The sequence below is a fragment of the Ochotona princeps genome, chromosome 24 (assembly GCF_030435755.1).
Source record: "Ochotona princeps isolate mOchPri1 chromosome 24, mOchPri1.hap1, whole genome shotgun sequence".
Classification (NCBI taxonomy): Eukaryota; Metazoa; Chordata; class Mammalia; order Lagomorpha; family Ochotonidae; genus Ochotona; species Ochotona princeps.
Window position 1 is genome coordinate 1,772,778 of NC_080855.1, and position 15,605 is coordinate 1,788,382.

General features: G+C 38.7%; 1 protein-coding gene across 1 annotated transcript in view; it reads left to right on the forward strand.

Annotated features, from left to right (window-relative positions):
- The first annotated feature begins 339 nt into the window (after nt 1–339).
- The window catches only part of LOC131483228 (cytochrome P450 3A6-like), a 54,542-nt gene continuing 39,276 nt past the window's right edge, over nt 340–15,605 (forward strand). The window contains exons 1-5 of the mRNA XM_058680735.1: nt 340–429; nt 2,522–2,615; nt 3,586–3,638; nt 11,895–11,994; nt 15,486–15,599. Of these exons, the coding sequence (XP_058536718.1) occupies nt 341–429; nt 2,522–2,615; nt 3,586–3,638; nt 11,895–11,994; nt 15,486–15,599 (450 nt within the window). The 5' untranslated portion in view covers nt 340. The remainder of the gene's footprint in view (nt 430–2,521; nt 2,616–3,585; nt 3,639–11,894; nt 11,995–15,485; nt 15,600–15,605) is intronic.

Consider the following 15,605-nt stretch of genomic DNA (forward strand, 5'->3'; position numbering starts at 1 on the left):
TCAGATTATTTGAATGTGGGCAGCTGTAGAGAGGAAGGTATCTGGGGAGATATGCTGTCATAGTTCATTAAGATAGTTTTTATGGAATTGATTTGGCATAGAACATGAACCTGACTGAGATGACCGAGGGGTGTCTAAGATTCTTTGCCAACTGCCAAGTTGGAGAGAGTCCCAGATTGCAGGCAGGGCACAAGTAAATATCCTATTTGTTGCATGTCCAGCTCCACCTCATTCCCCAGTCACCTTGACTGGATCACGGCTTACAGGGCAGGACAGTTGTGCTCACACAACCCAGCAAAGAACAGCACACACAGCTGCAGGGAACACATAGATGAGAGAGATGCTGCAGGGATTGACAATGGACCTGATGCCAGACTTTTCCTTAGAAACCTGGGTTCTCGTGGCTACCAGCCTTGTGTTCCTGTATCTGTGAGTAGCTGTCCATCTGATCTCTCTTGTAGTCTTGCATCTGGAATGGTAATGAGGCTTGTCTTTCATTCATCTGTTCTGACGATCAGAGGGGAAGATGTCCAAGTGCTGGGTGATAGCAATAGAAAGGTAATTACAGATTTCAGTGAGACTACTGACATATCTCACCCCATCCAGTTCCCAATCTCTGCCTGTAGGAAGTGTTAATGGCATCTGTTTCATAGAAGAAATACTGATTGACTCTCAGTTTGACCCATGCTGTGTAGTTAGAATCCAGTTGAGATAGGTTATAAGAACATGTGTGCCAAGTGCAGGGGAAACCTCACCCAGGGCCTACACTCCAGAGATTCTGAGGGAAAAAGTTGACTTGCACTGATCTGCAATAGCTTTATCTTCTGAGTCTGCATCCACACTGCAGGAGTGTGGGAAATCATTCCCTGTGTATGTGATTGGCTCTTGCCTTTCTCCCTTCAACTGCCTATGCATCACTGACACAGAGCAGTTCAGAACCCCAGACTTCAGTGGAGGCTCAGATTCAGCTCTTCTACCCCTCTGTGTTCCTGCCCTGGTACTCTCCTACTGCTGCCTGGTTCTTGTGATTTGACTCGTCAACTTTGCACTAGGTGAAATGATGATTTTCAGAGAAGGGCAGACTGGGCAGCAATCTTCAGGTTTCTTTCCCTTATTCTTCACAGTTTCTGTGAAGTTAACAAGTTGGCATTAGTATAGAGATTTATTTTCCCTCTAATGTTCCTCTTCAAGTAGCATCAAGAAACCAGAGCACCACCAAATTCACTTTATACTTTCTTCTTAATTTTTCTTAACTTTCCTTTTAGTATTGTTTATCATTGAGAGGGATCCATGTTCATATGGGTTCTGATTAGGGTGAGAGTTTGAGGCATGGAGGAATGTGTGTGTGACATATTTGTTAGTTTACTGTGTTTGGTTTTGCCCTGAGTCTGCAGTGGAGTGGGCAGCAGATGCTATTCCTTGATGTCAGACTACCTCAGAACCCTGGGATAGGGATCTGTCCTTTGATTATGCCTTAGAGACCCACAATTGTGGAAGAATGTCTCAAGGTAGTTATTTCAGTAGTTCTAATACTTCTGAGAAGTTTTTGGTTTCGTTACTCCAGTGTTGAGAAAATCTTTCCAAGGTTTGTTAGTTGACAAAATCCTCCTATTACATCCACAAACCTAGGAACATGATGCAATGTTTGGCCGGAAATGTACAATCTGTTCTGTTGTCTATGCTCTGATGAGTCAGTTGATATCCCCTGTTGCCCTAGATGAACTTTCTCTCATGACCTGGTGTGCATCTGGACATGCTGTCTTCCACAGAGGTATCAGTAACTGAAGTAGACTAGTCCCAAAACATGTGCTTCAAAGTACAACCATGCATCCTATGATTTTCCTGGAGGCCAGCATCTGAACCTAGCAGTTTCTTGGGAGTCCCCTAAGAAATCTCATTTTGATTACCTTATTCTTGACACTTGTGTTTATTTTACAGTGCAGGTGTGCTATGTCACCTGCAGTAGCCAGCACACATACCATACTGTTTGGTCAGTTCCAATTTTACCCCATCCCTCGTGTGAGTTGATGCGTGCTGTGGTCCAACCCTGCCCCATGCATACCAGTGGGTTATGCAGACTAAGTGACGCAACCTCCAAGACCCCCACAAGGACTGCCCTCAGCCATGGTTTTTGCAGTCTTCTGCTGCAACCTAGCCTTTCTTACTCCATAAGTCATCTGGCTCTCATGAAGACTTATGGGTGATGTGGTTTAGCTCAGAATGCCCCACCTCCACGCATAGACCTGGTTCTTGTGCTCCAAGGTTAAAGATACATCCCAGCATGGGAGTGTTCATAGTTCCTAAATCAGGGATGTTCACAGCACTGAATCCTGTACCTTCCCTGGAGTACTGCCGTCCAGCCTAATGTGAGTCACACCTAGTTCTGGCGCCTGTCAGCTGATGCCTGGCCCATTCTCAGATGAACCCACACACAGTGTCAGCTCTTATTGTGATCTCTGAGCAGGGTCCCCTTCTATGTAAACTATTACCCTTGTGACCTGACTCCTCCTTGACTTTACAGATATGGCACCTCTACATATGGCCTTTTTAAGAAGCTGGGCATTCCTGGGCCAACACCTCTGCCTTTCCTGGGTAATATCATGGGCTACCGCAAGGTGAGTGTCATTTGAACTGCTGCCTTTTCTTCACATATTTGCAAAGAATGTTGAGTTGTATGAAATGAAGTTCTCCTCAGGGGAGAAGGTTTGAAAATACTTACTTTCTGATGGATGTGTGGATCACAATATCCATGACCACAATTGATCAGAAGCTGAGAAGTTCAACTGAATCCAGGCCTTGTGAATAGAATAGAGGTACCCTGTTAGCTGAGCCATCTCTGCTACAGTCTACAATATGTATCAGTGTGAATTTAAAATGAGAATATAGGGACAAATATGGGGCGCAAATACTCAAATGTGGGAGAGAGGTGTCTTAGGTACTGTGCTGGAATGATTGACCCTGTGCCGTTATAATATACTGGTGCTGTGTGTAGAGGTGGCATCTGTTACTCTTTCCCATATTGTGCTCTCAAACTGGAAGGTGATTTCACATGCATTCTTTAACCAATGCTCTTTCTCCCTCAGGAACATACCCAAGCATGACATAAATCTTTGAGTACAAAAGAAATTGACTGGTGTCTTTAGAATCTTAAATCTGTCAGAAGTCTAGAAAGTTCACGAGATCTAGAGACGTGAGTGGATTCATCCTGGGGAACCTCAGTTTTACCCAAGTCTCAGTTTCCTCATGTGTGCATGGAGTAAAATACTGCTGGTCTATGAAGTATTTTGAGATCACAAAGGCCCAGGAAACTGCTTCACAGTGATAAGGATTACACAGTATCTGTAGATAAGGTTTAGCCACAGGCTTTCCACAGTATTCGGGGAAAACTAAAGAATTCCTTGAAATTCTCCACTTCAGCTTTCTTTTCTCTTTTTTTCCCAGGTGTCTCTGAATGGGAGTTTCTGGATAATTAAATGAGAACATTTTAAGCTCATTTTAATTGTATTTTGCTTAGTTTACTTCAATTGGAGATCAAGTTTACTGGTTTTACAATAATAATCACATTTCATTTTATTTCTCATTCAGGGTGTGTGGAATTTTGACATGAAATGTTATAAAAAATATGGAAATATGTGGGGGTGAGTATTTGGAAAGCTTCCTTGTTCTGGTGAGGTACTCACTGTTTTGGGGACAATCTTAGCTCAGAGCCTTTTTGTATGAGGCTATCCAGGGTAAAGTTCTGGAGGTTTGTCCTATGAAGGACTGCATACGCTCCAGATATGGATGTCTGAATTTGGTGTCAGTGTTGTAGATCATCACCTTTTTCAGCTCTTGTTGACCCAGGGGCCCAAGTCTGAACGGGTCATGGCTGTTGTATATTTGGACTGCCTTTCAGTTCTTAATTGAGTACAATACATTTTCCAGGACATTGTAATATGTCTTTGTACCTGTGTGATAGCATATCTTCTTGTGTTAATTCCTTTCAATTAAAAATTTTTAATGCTGGGCCTGGCGTCATGGCCTAGTGGCTAAAGTCCTCACCTTGAACACCCCAGGATCCCATTTGGGTGCCGGTTCTAATCCTGGCAGCTCCACTTCCCATGCAGCTCCCTGCTTGTGGCCTGGGAAAGCAGTCAAGGACGGCCCAAAGCCTTGGGATCCTGCACCCACGTGGGAGACCTGGAGGAGGTTCCTGGTTCCCGGATTCGGATTGGGTCAGCACTGGCAGTTGCGTTCACTTGGGGAGTGAATCATTGGATGGAAGATCTTCCCCTCTCTGTCTCTCCTCCTCTCTGTATATCTGACTTTGTAATAAAATAAATAAATCTTTAAAAAATCTAAATTCTGTTACCTAAAGATTATATTTAATATGTGCTTTTGAAAGAAGGATTATGGGTCGGTCTGGCCTTGTGGTATAGATGGTTATTCCTCCACCTGTTAGTGCTGGCATTACATATGGACACCCGCTTGTGCCTAGCTGCTCCACTTGTGATTCAGCACTCTGCTGACTGCTTGGAAAGCAGTGAAGAATGGCTCAATAACTTGGGGCCCTGCCCACACATGGAAAACTTTGAAGAAACTCCTGGTCCAATGTTTGCTTCAGCTCAATTCTGACCATTGTGGCCATTTGGGAAGTTAACTAGGAAATGGGAAACTTTTCTTTATTTGCATTTCTTCTCTTTGTGAAAAATATGCCTTTAATAGATGAATGATGAATAAGTGAATAGAATTCTTGAGAAAAGAAAGAAGGACTGAAAGGTACAAGTAAATATGTTGTACATATACTATATATTTATGTAATGCATGTTTATATATGTGTATAATTAGGGTGACATATGGGGCATCATTGTCCATTTCCAACTTGCATTCAGCAGAGAAAGTGGTATAACTAATGTGCTTGGAATCTATAAGCAAGTTGGAAAAGACTTTGCCTCTTCCTACACTTTTTGTTTTAAATTTCAGATCTTGTCTCATCAAACTCTTATAGTTGGTCCAGGAGCTTCTGAGGTAACATGGCCTACAAAGCTATTTTGATCTGATGGGAGAACATGAAGCACTGGATCTCCTTTCACTCAATCTTAAATTTCACTTGCTGGATTCAGTACTTGTCTATCCTAGATGATTCATTTGCTTTTGTATTTCACTTGCTTACCAGCCTTTTTATAAATGCAGAAACACACAGAGAGAAGAGGATCTCTGCCATTTGTTGGTTCATGCCACAAATGCCAAGGAATGCTAGGGTTTGTCTGGTTGTTGTGGATATGGGCAGTAGATGGAAGGAGCCAAGAACCTATTCCAGATCTCCCATGTGGGTGTCAGAAAGCAACCACCTGGGTGCCCACCTTCTGCAACTCAGGGTTTTTTCTGGCAAAATACAGAATCTGAGGTCGGGTCTTCAAAATGAACTCCACCAATGCAGTGTCGGATGTGGTACCTGAATGCCATGATCAATACTAGGGAAATGCTCACTCCCTTGTTTGACTTCATGATGTAAATTTTCTATTTTTTGTTCCTTTTCTTGATTTTGCTTTATGGATATTCATTTAAGGGTATGTATAGTAGTGGTGTAAGAGAAACTATCATATCCAGACATGAAGATGTAATGCAGTATGCATCTCTACTTTCAAATCACAGATGAACTCCCAATAAAAGTGTTACATTTATCTTAGCAATAGGATGCTGGACTCTGCTTTTGTCTATATTTACAATGTCAGGATACTTAAATAGCAGAATGATGGACTTATGGTTGTTTATGAAGGACTGTACAGTCCTTCATAAGGAGAAGGGAAATTCCAGAACCTATGAAAATGTATCATAAAATAATAAAATCTAGAAATTTAAAAAAAAATCCTGAAACATCTGAGATGACAAAAGAGCTTGTAGGAAATCTATATGATGAACAAACTATCTATGATTTGCAGTTTTACCTCAAATGCAGCTAAGTTTTTATTTAGTGTAATTTGAAATCATCTTATGTTTTTTTAAAGATTTATTTTATTTTTTATTTTTTTATTACAAAGTCAGATATACTGAGAGGAGGAGAGACAGAGAGGAAGTGGAGCTGCCGGGATTAGAACCAGCGGCCATATGGGATCAAGGCGAGGACCTTAGCCACTAGGCCACGCTGCCGAGCCCAATCATCTTATGTTTTAAGTTGTTTGAACCTAGATCTAAGAAATGTTCTAACTGTCTTTCAAAAATATTTATTATAGTTTCAAAATCATAATGAGAGAATCAGAGAAAGAGAGGTTTTCTATCTGCTGGTTTACTCTCAGTAAGACCAAATAGCTTGTGTGAGACCAGGGAATGCCAGGAGCCAGGGGATTTATTCATTCTTCAACAGAGGTGTCAGGGCTGCTGACTCATGGGCTGTCTTCTGCTGCTTTTGCAGGATGTTATGTGGGAGCTGATTCTAATGTTGAGCAGCTTTTCTGGTGATGACTTTCAATTTCTATGCCACCATACCAGCAATCTAGCATTATTTCTATGTGTGTGATCTTCATGATGAACTATATAGGTTTTTTTTTTTTCAATTATGAATTTTGTGGTACAATTGTGTAGGGTCTGAGAGATTACCTATCCCGGAAAATCATACCCCCAGACTGATTTTACCCCTATTGTTGCAATAGTATAGTCATCCATCACAAGCTATAATTTGATCAGCCTGTTATTTAAGAGTGCCCAACATTGTTGGTAGGAACAATGTCAGACAGTCCAGTATACTATTGCTTAGACATGTCCAACACTTTCACTGGGAGTCCATTCTAGACATGGTATTAGGAATGCATATTGCATTGTTCATTCACATCTTAGTATGTTATTCTCTATTAATCCGCCTGTATACATTCCTTTAAGTGAGAAGCCACAAAATAAGGTTGAAAACAGATATGATATTAAAACAAGGACAGAATGAAAATAAAGAAAAGATATGTCATGATACAGTTGAAACAACACACCACTGAATAACCAATGCCTGGGTGACAGAAAGAAAACACAAATGCCTAATTTGATGAGCTTTAACTTATATTAGAGAGAACATATGATTTGTCCTTTTGTGATTGAGTTATTTCACTGAGGATGATGCTGTCTAGTTGGGGGCGTCTAGTTGCTAATGGTTTAATTTCATTCTTGCTCATGGCTGAGTAATATTCCATGGAGTAAATGTACCACAGTTCTTTAACCACTTCTCTTTGGATGGGCATCTGGATTGTTTCCATGTCTTTGCTATTGTAGCTTGTGCTGCTGTGAATATAGGATTATAGCTCCCTTTCTCATGCAGTTTTCATTAACTTTGGGTATATTCCTAGGAGTGGGATATCTGGGTCATATGGCAGATTCATTTGCAATTCTCTAAGCACCATCCATACTGATTTCCTTTGTGGTTGTACTAGCCTATATTCCCACCAGCAGTGAAGGCAGGTACCTTTCTCCCAACATCCACGCCAGCAGGTATTGTTAGTAGAGTTCTGAATGCAGGCCCATCTGACCGGACTTAGGTGGTACCTCAATGTGGTTTTCATGTGCATCTCCCTGACAGCTAGGGAACCTGATCATCATTTCATAGCCATTTGGATCTCATCTTTTGAAAAATGTCTGTTCAATTCCTTTGCATATTGTTTCACGTTGTAGTTGTTATTGTTGTTGTGTTTGGGAGTCTGGGAAGAGGGCCAACCTTTGCCAGCTAGAACTATCTGACCCTGATATGCAAATCTATGGGCAAAACTACTTAATCAACACCAACACATACCAGCCCTAAAATATGAGTACCAAGGAGAGTGAAAGCACCTGCCAACCACAAGGTGGCAGCAGCCAACAATGACCCGACCATCTGGCTGGCTAATGGGCAAATTAGAGTTGGATGATGTAGATCCAATAGGGTGAAGTGCAATGACAGGTTACAGGAAAAGAAAGGGATCTGGCAGTTGGCAGGGGGGCTTCACAGAGACCCTCTGTACAGAGGAAAATAGCGGTGAGGGTAGAGTAGTGTTGCAGAGAACAGAGAGCACAACACTGGCTGGTGAGCAGTGATTCAGACCCCAGCAGCCAAGGATCCAACAATGGCCATGACTAGATTCTTCTGGATGCCAAGTAATTCATCTTACAAATCAGCACTAAGCAGAAGAATTTGTCAACCAGAATAGCAATGTCAAAAGGCAAAAGAAGAGACAGAGTCAATATGAATGTTAGTGAAGACTCTTCAGCAAAGGAGAAAAAGCTCTGCCCACCCTCAGAGTTAATGGAGGATTAATTGGAATACACAGAATTCAGAAAACTGATTATACAGGTTTTAAGTAGCAATGTGAAGCACATGCAGGAGTTCAAGGAATTTAAAGAATACGTTACACAGGCAATAGCAGCAATGAATCAAATGAAAGCTGATATATCAGAAATAAAGAACACTGGAGCAAATTAAAAGTACAGTGGAGAGTTTCAAAAAATAGAATGGATGAAGCAGAATTTCAGAACTAGAAGATATTTCCTATCAACATGGGAGAGCAAACAAAAAGCTGGAAGCAGAGTTGATCAAAAGTGAATGTCACTGTGATACGTGATAATCAAGCTCTCTTCAGTCGAATAAGAGGAAAATCCTTCAATGTGCAAAGGAAAAAGTGCCAAGTGGCCTATAAAGGAATCCCAATCAAAGTGACAGCTGACCTCTCATAAGAAACACTGTAGGGCAGTAGAGAATGGAGTGACATATTCTAGATTCTAAAAGGAAAAAAATTTCTCAGCCCAGAACAACATATTCTATAAAGCTCTCCTTTGTGTTTGAAACTGAAATAAAATTCTTCCACAGTAAAGCGAAACTCCAAGAATTTACATTCTTCAAACCAGCCTTACAATTGATATTCAAAGATGTTCTTGTGAAAAAAAAAAACAAAGGAATAACAACTATCAAAACCAAAGACAAATGTGGAGAACATTCCACTAAAAGCCTAGAAGACTAAATCAAAGAACAACCCAAACTTCCACGTATGAATATTAATATTGAAGTAAATTTCCTAAATTCATCAATCAAACACCACAGATTGTAGGACTGCATCAAACAAACAAACATAAAATCACATCTATCTACTGTGAGATACATCTCACAAACAAAGATCAGAGGAAACTGAAAGTGACCTAAATACCGCTTTAACATCAATAGACAGATCGATGAGAATGAAACTCAAAATAATAACAGAACTCACTCAAACTCTAGAACAAATGGATTTAGTTGATATGTACTGAACCTTTCATCCTACAGAGAATATACTATTTCTTATCAGTATATGGAACGTTCTCCAGAATAGACCATGTTATAGGCCACAAAGCAATCCTCAGCAAATTTTAAAAAGTCAAAATTATACCATGCATCTTCTCAGACCTTCATGGAGTGAAGGTGGAGACCAAGAAGTCAAAATACCAACAAAGGCCTGTAAACACATGTAGGCTGAATAATTTATCACCAAATGAGCAATGGGTTAGAGAGGAAATCAAAGGGGAAATTGAAAAAAATGTTTGAAACCAATGAAGGCATCAACTAACATGTCAAGACATATGGGACACAATCAAGGTAGTGTTAACAGGAAAATTAATCTCAAGCAATGCTTAAATTAAGAAACTAGAAAGGAACCAAATAAATGAGCTAACCCTACAATTGAAGGATTTAGAAAAGCAACAGCAAAGCAATTCCAAGAATGTAGGAAAAAAATGAAATAATCAAAATAAGAAAGAAAATTACCCAAATAGAAACCAAAAGAACTACACATAAGGACAATAAATCAAAGAGCTGGTTCTATGAGAAAATCAACAAAATAAACTCCCTACTAGCTCAGCAAATCCCAAAACGGAGGGAGAAGATACACATTAGTAGCATCAGAAATGAGAAAGGAGATATAGCAACAGATACTTCAAAAATTCAAAGAATCATCAGAAACTAATAGAAGAAAATATATGTGAATAAATCAGAAGACCTAGAAGAGATGGATAGGTTTTTGGACACATAAAATCCACCAGCACTAAATCAAAAAGCAATGAACAACCTGAATAGATCTACAACATGGACTGAGATTGAATCAGCAATTAAAGCCCTCCCAACCAAGAAAAGTCCTGACCAGATGACTTCATTGCTGAATTCTACCAAACTTTTCAAGAGAACTTACCCCAATCCTCCAAAGCTTTTCTAAACATTAGAAAGAGAGACAATCCTTCCAAACTCTTTCTATGAAGCCAATATCACTTTAATACCACAGCCAAAAAGAAAAGGAACAGAAAAACAGAACAACAGACCGATATCCTTAATGAACATAGATGCAAAGATCCTCAACAAAATACTAGCAAAAAGAATGCAGCATCACATCAGGCAAATCATTCACCAAGACCAGGTGGGATTCATCCCAGACATGAAGGGATGGTTCAACATTCACAGTTCACTACATGTGATACATTGCACCAACAAATTAAAAAAAAAATAAAAATCACATAATCATCTCAATAGATGCAGAGAAAGCATTCGATAAAATTCAACACTACTTAATGCTGAAAACCATAAGCAAGATATGCATAGATGGAACGTTCTGCAACATAATCAATGCAATTTATGAAGAACCCAATGCCAGCATCATTTTAAATGGAGAAAGACTGAAAGCCTTCCCGCTAAAATCTGGAACTAGACATGGATTTCCAGTGTCACCATTACTCTTCAATATAGTATTGGAAATTCTTGCCAGAGCTATTAGGCAAGAAAAAGGAATTAAAGGATTCCAAATTGAAAATGAGGAACTGAAAGGATCTGTATTTGCAGATAACATATTACTCTATATAGGAGAACCAAATCTCAGTTGAGACACTACTGCATCTCATAAGAGACTTTGGCAGGGTAGCAGGATGCAAAACAAATGAAGACAAATATGTGGTGCTGATGTATAGAAATAATTCCATGGCTGAGAAAGAAATTGTAAGTATTGTCCAATTTAAGATAGCAGAAATCTTAAATACCTAGGAATTAATCAAACTAAATATGTGGAAGACCTCTAAGAGGAACAATATAAAAGATTAGAAAGAAAATATGGAAAAATGGAGAAACTTATCATGTTTCAGGAATGGCAAGATCAACATCATGAAAATGAACATATGACCAAAAGTAATATACACTTTCAACACAATCCAAATTTGAATTCCAACAACATTCTTCTCAGAAATGGAAAGGATGATACAAAAGTTCATGTGAAAACACTAGAGAACACGAATACCCAAAGCTATCCTGAAGAATAAAATTCATGCTGGGGGAATCACAATTTCAGACCTCAAGACCTAATACAGAGCAGCGGTCATCAAAACACTCAGGTACAGAAACAGAGAAGATTAATAGAATGGGATAGAAACACAAGAAGGGAGCTTGCACATGTATAGTCAACTAAATTCTAACAAGAAAACTGAAAACAATCAAGGAAAAAAGCCTGGTCTATTCAACAATTGCTCTTGGGACAACTGGATAGCAGCTTGAAGAATTAAGAAGCAAGGCCCACACCTGTCATATAATATAAAAATCAGGTCTAAATAGTTCAAGGACGTAAATCTGCATGCAGAAACAATCAGACTATTAAAGGAAAACATAGGAAGCACTCCCCAAGAAACAGGAACAGGGAAAGGCTTCTTAGAAAAACTGTTTCATATTTAAATGTATTTTCTTTACTTGATTTACCTTAATTTTTTGAAGACAGGAGTGTCTTCTGTGGTTGGAATCTTGTTGTATATCTTACTCTAACTTGAACCAGGAAAGGATGTTGCTTTGTGTTGTACAACAGGGCTGTAAGAAACATAAGCTCAGGATCAAAGTGTGGTTCCTGGGCTTGGCTGTGGCTGCTGCATCAGGTTTGTCGTGTTTAACCATTTCTCTTTTCCCATAATAGATTGTTTGATGGTCGGCAGCCTGTGCTGGTCATCACTGATCCAGAGATGATAAAAACAGTGCTGGTGAAAGAATGTTACTCTGTCTTCACAAACCGGCGGGTAGGTTTCAAGTTTAAGTATTAATTATTAAGCTTTTGCTCTTAAATATTAGATATTCACAAAATGATCAGGGAAGATTTATGATTGCTTCATTTTGTTTTTCTGGGTGACACTGTGTGAAACTACAAAATTAGTGTATTTCTCCAGTAGAAGGTAGACAACAAACTTTATTCACATTTCATGTTTCACCTCTCTCTCTCTTTCACCCTCTGTGTGTGTGTGTGTGCATGTAGCTAACCACATGAGACAGATGTGTAGATCTGCATAGCTAGCAGCACAAACTGATAAGAACTCTTCCATCAGAAAAAAATCAATTTTACTTTTTGTTAGAGTGACAACATGTTTCTTATCTCTTATTTTTAACAGATTCCTTGTAAGGCTTTTTATTTTTTATTTTTTATTCAGAGGAGGCCAATTTCTTAATTTTGCCTAAAGTTCATTTCCTCAAAGTTGAATGAAATAATATTGAAATTGAAAACAAATTAAACTGTTTTATTGATAAGTTTTAGTTGGTGCTGGGTTCTCCCTGCCTCCCGTCCAAGTTCTATATTCTCTCCTCTTTTCTCTCCTCTCCTCCAGTCTCACAATGTGTGTCCTTTGTGGATTTTCCCAAGTCCATCGTGATGCCACTGGAGTGTCTCCCAACCCTTTAGTAGACAATGCCACTTTTATCACTGTTATTGGTATTGTCACTTACATGCCTTTTGTTCATTGTGCTTTTGATATCAAGTCTGAAAATTCTTTGCCTAGCACTTCTGTGTTTTATACTTTATGTATATAATCTATTTTGACTTAGTATTTATGTCAGGTGTGAGGTTTAGACTACTGTTAATTGTTGGACTACAAGTGACACAATTGTTTCAACATTCCTTTGTTCACTTCATTGAACTGATTTATCACCTATGAAAATCACTAGTGATTGTGTGTGTCTAGGTTTCATCATCTGTTCTGTTGTACTTATCACTCTGTCTAATCCTCCAATAATACCATAGTGTCTTGGTTATGGTAGTTTTATAATAATAATAAGCCTTAACATGTAGAGTGAATTCTCCCACTTTATTTTTCAGGACTGGCTTAGCTGTTCTTGTTCTCTTGTCTTTCCATACAAATACAAATTTAGGATAGCTCATTTTTGTATGCAGCAAAGCGCAGATGAACTGTGGTAGAGTCGTTGTCCTTAGAGTTGTGAGTCTTTCAGTCTATGACCATAGCATGCCTCTCCATTGTGTTAGGTTTCTTGACTTCCTTTCATTAAAATATTGCTATCAGTATATACTGTCTATCCATCCATCTCTATGTATATATGTTAATTCTTTACCTAAACTGCTTGTATATATTGGAAGTGGCTGCAAATATTTATCTTATATCTTCATACCTTTAACAGGAGAGTGATTTCATCTGAATTCTGACTGGTGGGAATGGTAAAATGTTGAGTTTCTCCATTGCATTATATATTGACCAATAGTCATGTCTTCTACTCTTTTTTTTTTTGTAAAACAGCATTTTTTTTTAAATCAAGTTGAAGAAATTTGCCTATATTTTTGTGTTTTAATTATTTTCTTGTATAATGTTGGAAATGTTCATTTTAAACAAACTATAGCTTTAGAAGATGGAAAAATGTTCCTAGAAGTTTGAGTTGCTCAGCCAGTCTCAGGATGGTCTACATAATTCTCTCCTTTTTCTTTTCTTCTTATGATGATATTAAGAAAAATGGAAATACATGCAATCTCATTATTTCTTCACAATAGTAGATAAGTTTATTTTTTAAAGATGTATTTATTCTCCTGCCTAGGATGTATTTATTCTTCTTTGAAGGGCAGATTTTGCAGAGAAAGAAGTTGAGATGGAGAGGGAAATCTCCCATTCACTGGTTCACTTTATAAGTCTACAATGGCCAGAGAAGATTTAACCAAAGCCCAGCTCCAGAATCTTCTTCTGGGTCTCCCTTGTAGGTGCAGGGGGCAGATGACTTCATCATTCTCTGCAGTTTCTCCAGGTTATATGCAGGGAGCTGGATCAGAATGCTGATACAGGATGTCAAAGCTGATATAGGTTGTCAGACCTGCAATGAGAGGTTTAGCATGAAATGCCACATGCTGGCCTCACAAGTAAGAATCTAGTTTCAGAGATATTATCTGCTTTAAAAAATCATTGTACAAATGTGTAAGTTTTTTTTTTTTTGTTACCTATAATGCAATTTTTTTTCATTCTACTGCATGGTATTTCAATAAATAAATGTAGAATCAATGGATCAGGTAGTTAACATTTCTAGTCTTTAATTTTGTAAGGGGTTTTTATTAATTATGCCAGAAGTCTGTTACTGAAAGGGGTGGTGACGACAGAGAAAGAATGAGAGAGAAAGTGAAAGAGAGTAAGAGTGAGACTTAGAGCACGAGCATCCATCCATTGGTTCACTTCCAAATTACTGTAATTGCCAGAGCTTGGCCCATTTGAAGCTGGGAGCCAGGCACTTCTTCTGGGTTTTCCACATGGATGCAGGAACCAAAGCATTTCACTCATCCTCCATTGGTTTCCTCAGTCATTAGAAGGGACCTGGATCATAAGTAAAGCAGTAGGTGCCATTATTGGGTCCCGCTGACACTGTTCTTTCTATTTTCTTATATTTTGTTTAAGCCAGGGCCTATGAGTTCTTCTCCTCCAGTGTTTCACTCAATAAAAAATATATATTATTGTGAAGTATAGAGGTGCCACTCTACTATCAATCCCTAAATCTTATTACGACACAGTTTTATGATGCCTGCCTTTCAACATCTTTCTCTGTTTCTTCCTGCAGTCCTTCAAAGCCTGCAGTAATCCTTTATTTGTGTTCAGAATCAGTTATAAATCTTCTATACATAAGAGAAACATTTGGTTTTATTGCGCTTACAATAAAAGCTCCTGCTCCATCCATTGTGCTGCAAATAACAGGATTTCAGAGTTTAGTTTTTTCTTTGATACTATGATTTCATTGTTTGGAGGAGATACATACCTCAAAGTGGAACAGCTAAACCTAAATGAAATGTATTTTTACTTTTTCAGGAAAGTTCTCTTCTTTTATCAGTTGTAGTTCATGTGCATGTTTTTGTGTATAGAGAGTGAGGCAGAGGGATGGAAAACAAAAATCGTCCTGAGAAACAGTTTTTGTGGGCCATCTGGCCTTCTAGCAGCAACTCATTTCTATTCTGCTCTCTGTAGAGGATGTTCTAGGATTCTGAATTTGTTTTGTCTCCTGGAAGAACAGATTTCTCTAATTCATGGCACATTGACATTTATAAGAAAATGGAAGAAAAATGCCTCAGACCATAGCAAATCTTCTATCCTATGTGGTTAGGTATTTGGAATAATATTTATTGAGCACACAATCTTAGCATATCAACTGGTATACTTCTAAGAAATACTTTTGAAATGACTGATGTGTGTGTAAGAAATATTTACAACAGTGATGAGCCTTAGAGCTTATGCATGACAAAATGTCTGTATTTGAATTCTAGTCTTTTGGACCAGTGGGATTTATGAAAAACACCCTCACCAACTCTAAGGATGAAGAATGGAAGAGACTTAGAACACTGGTGTCTCCAACCTTCACTAGTGGAAAACTCAAGGAGGTAATG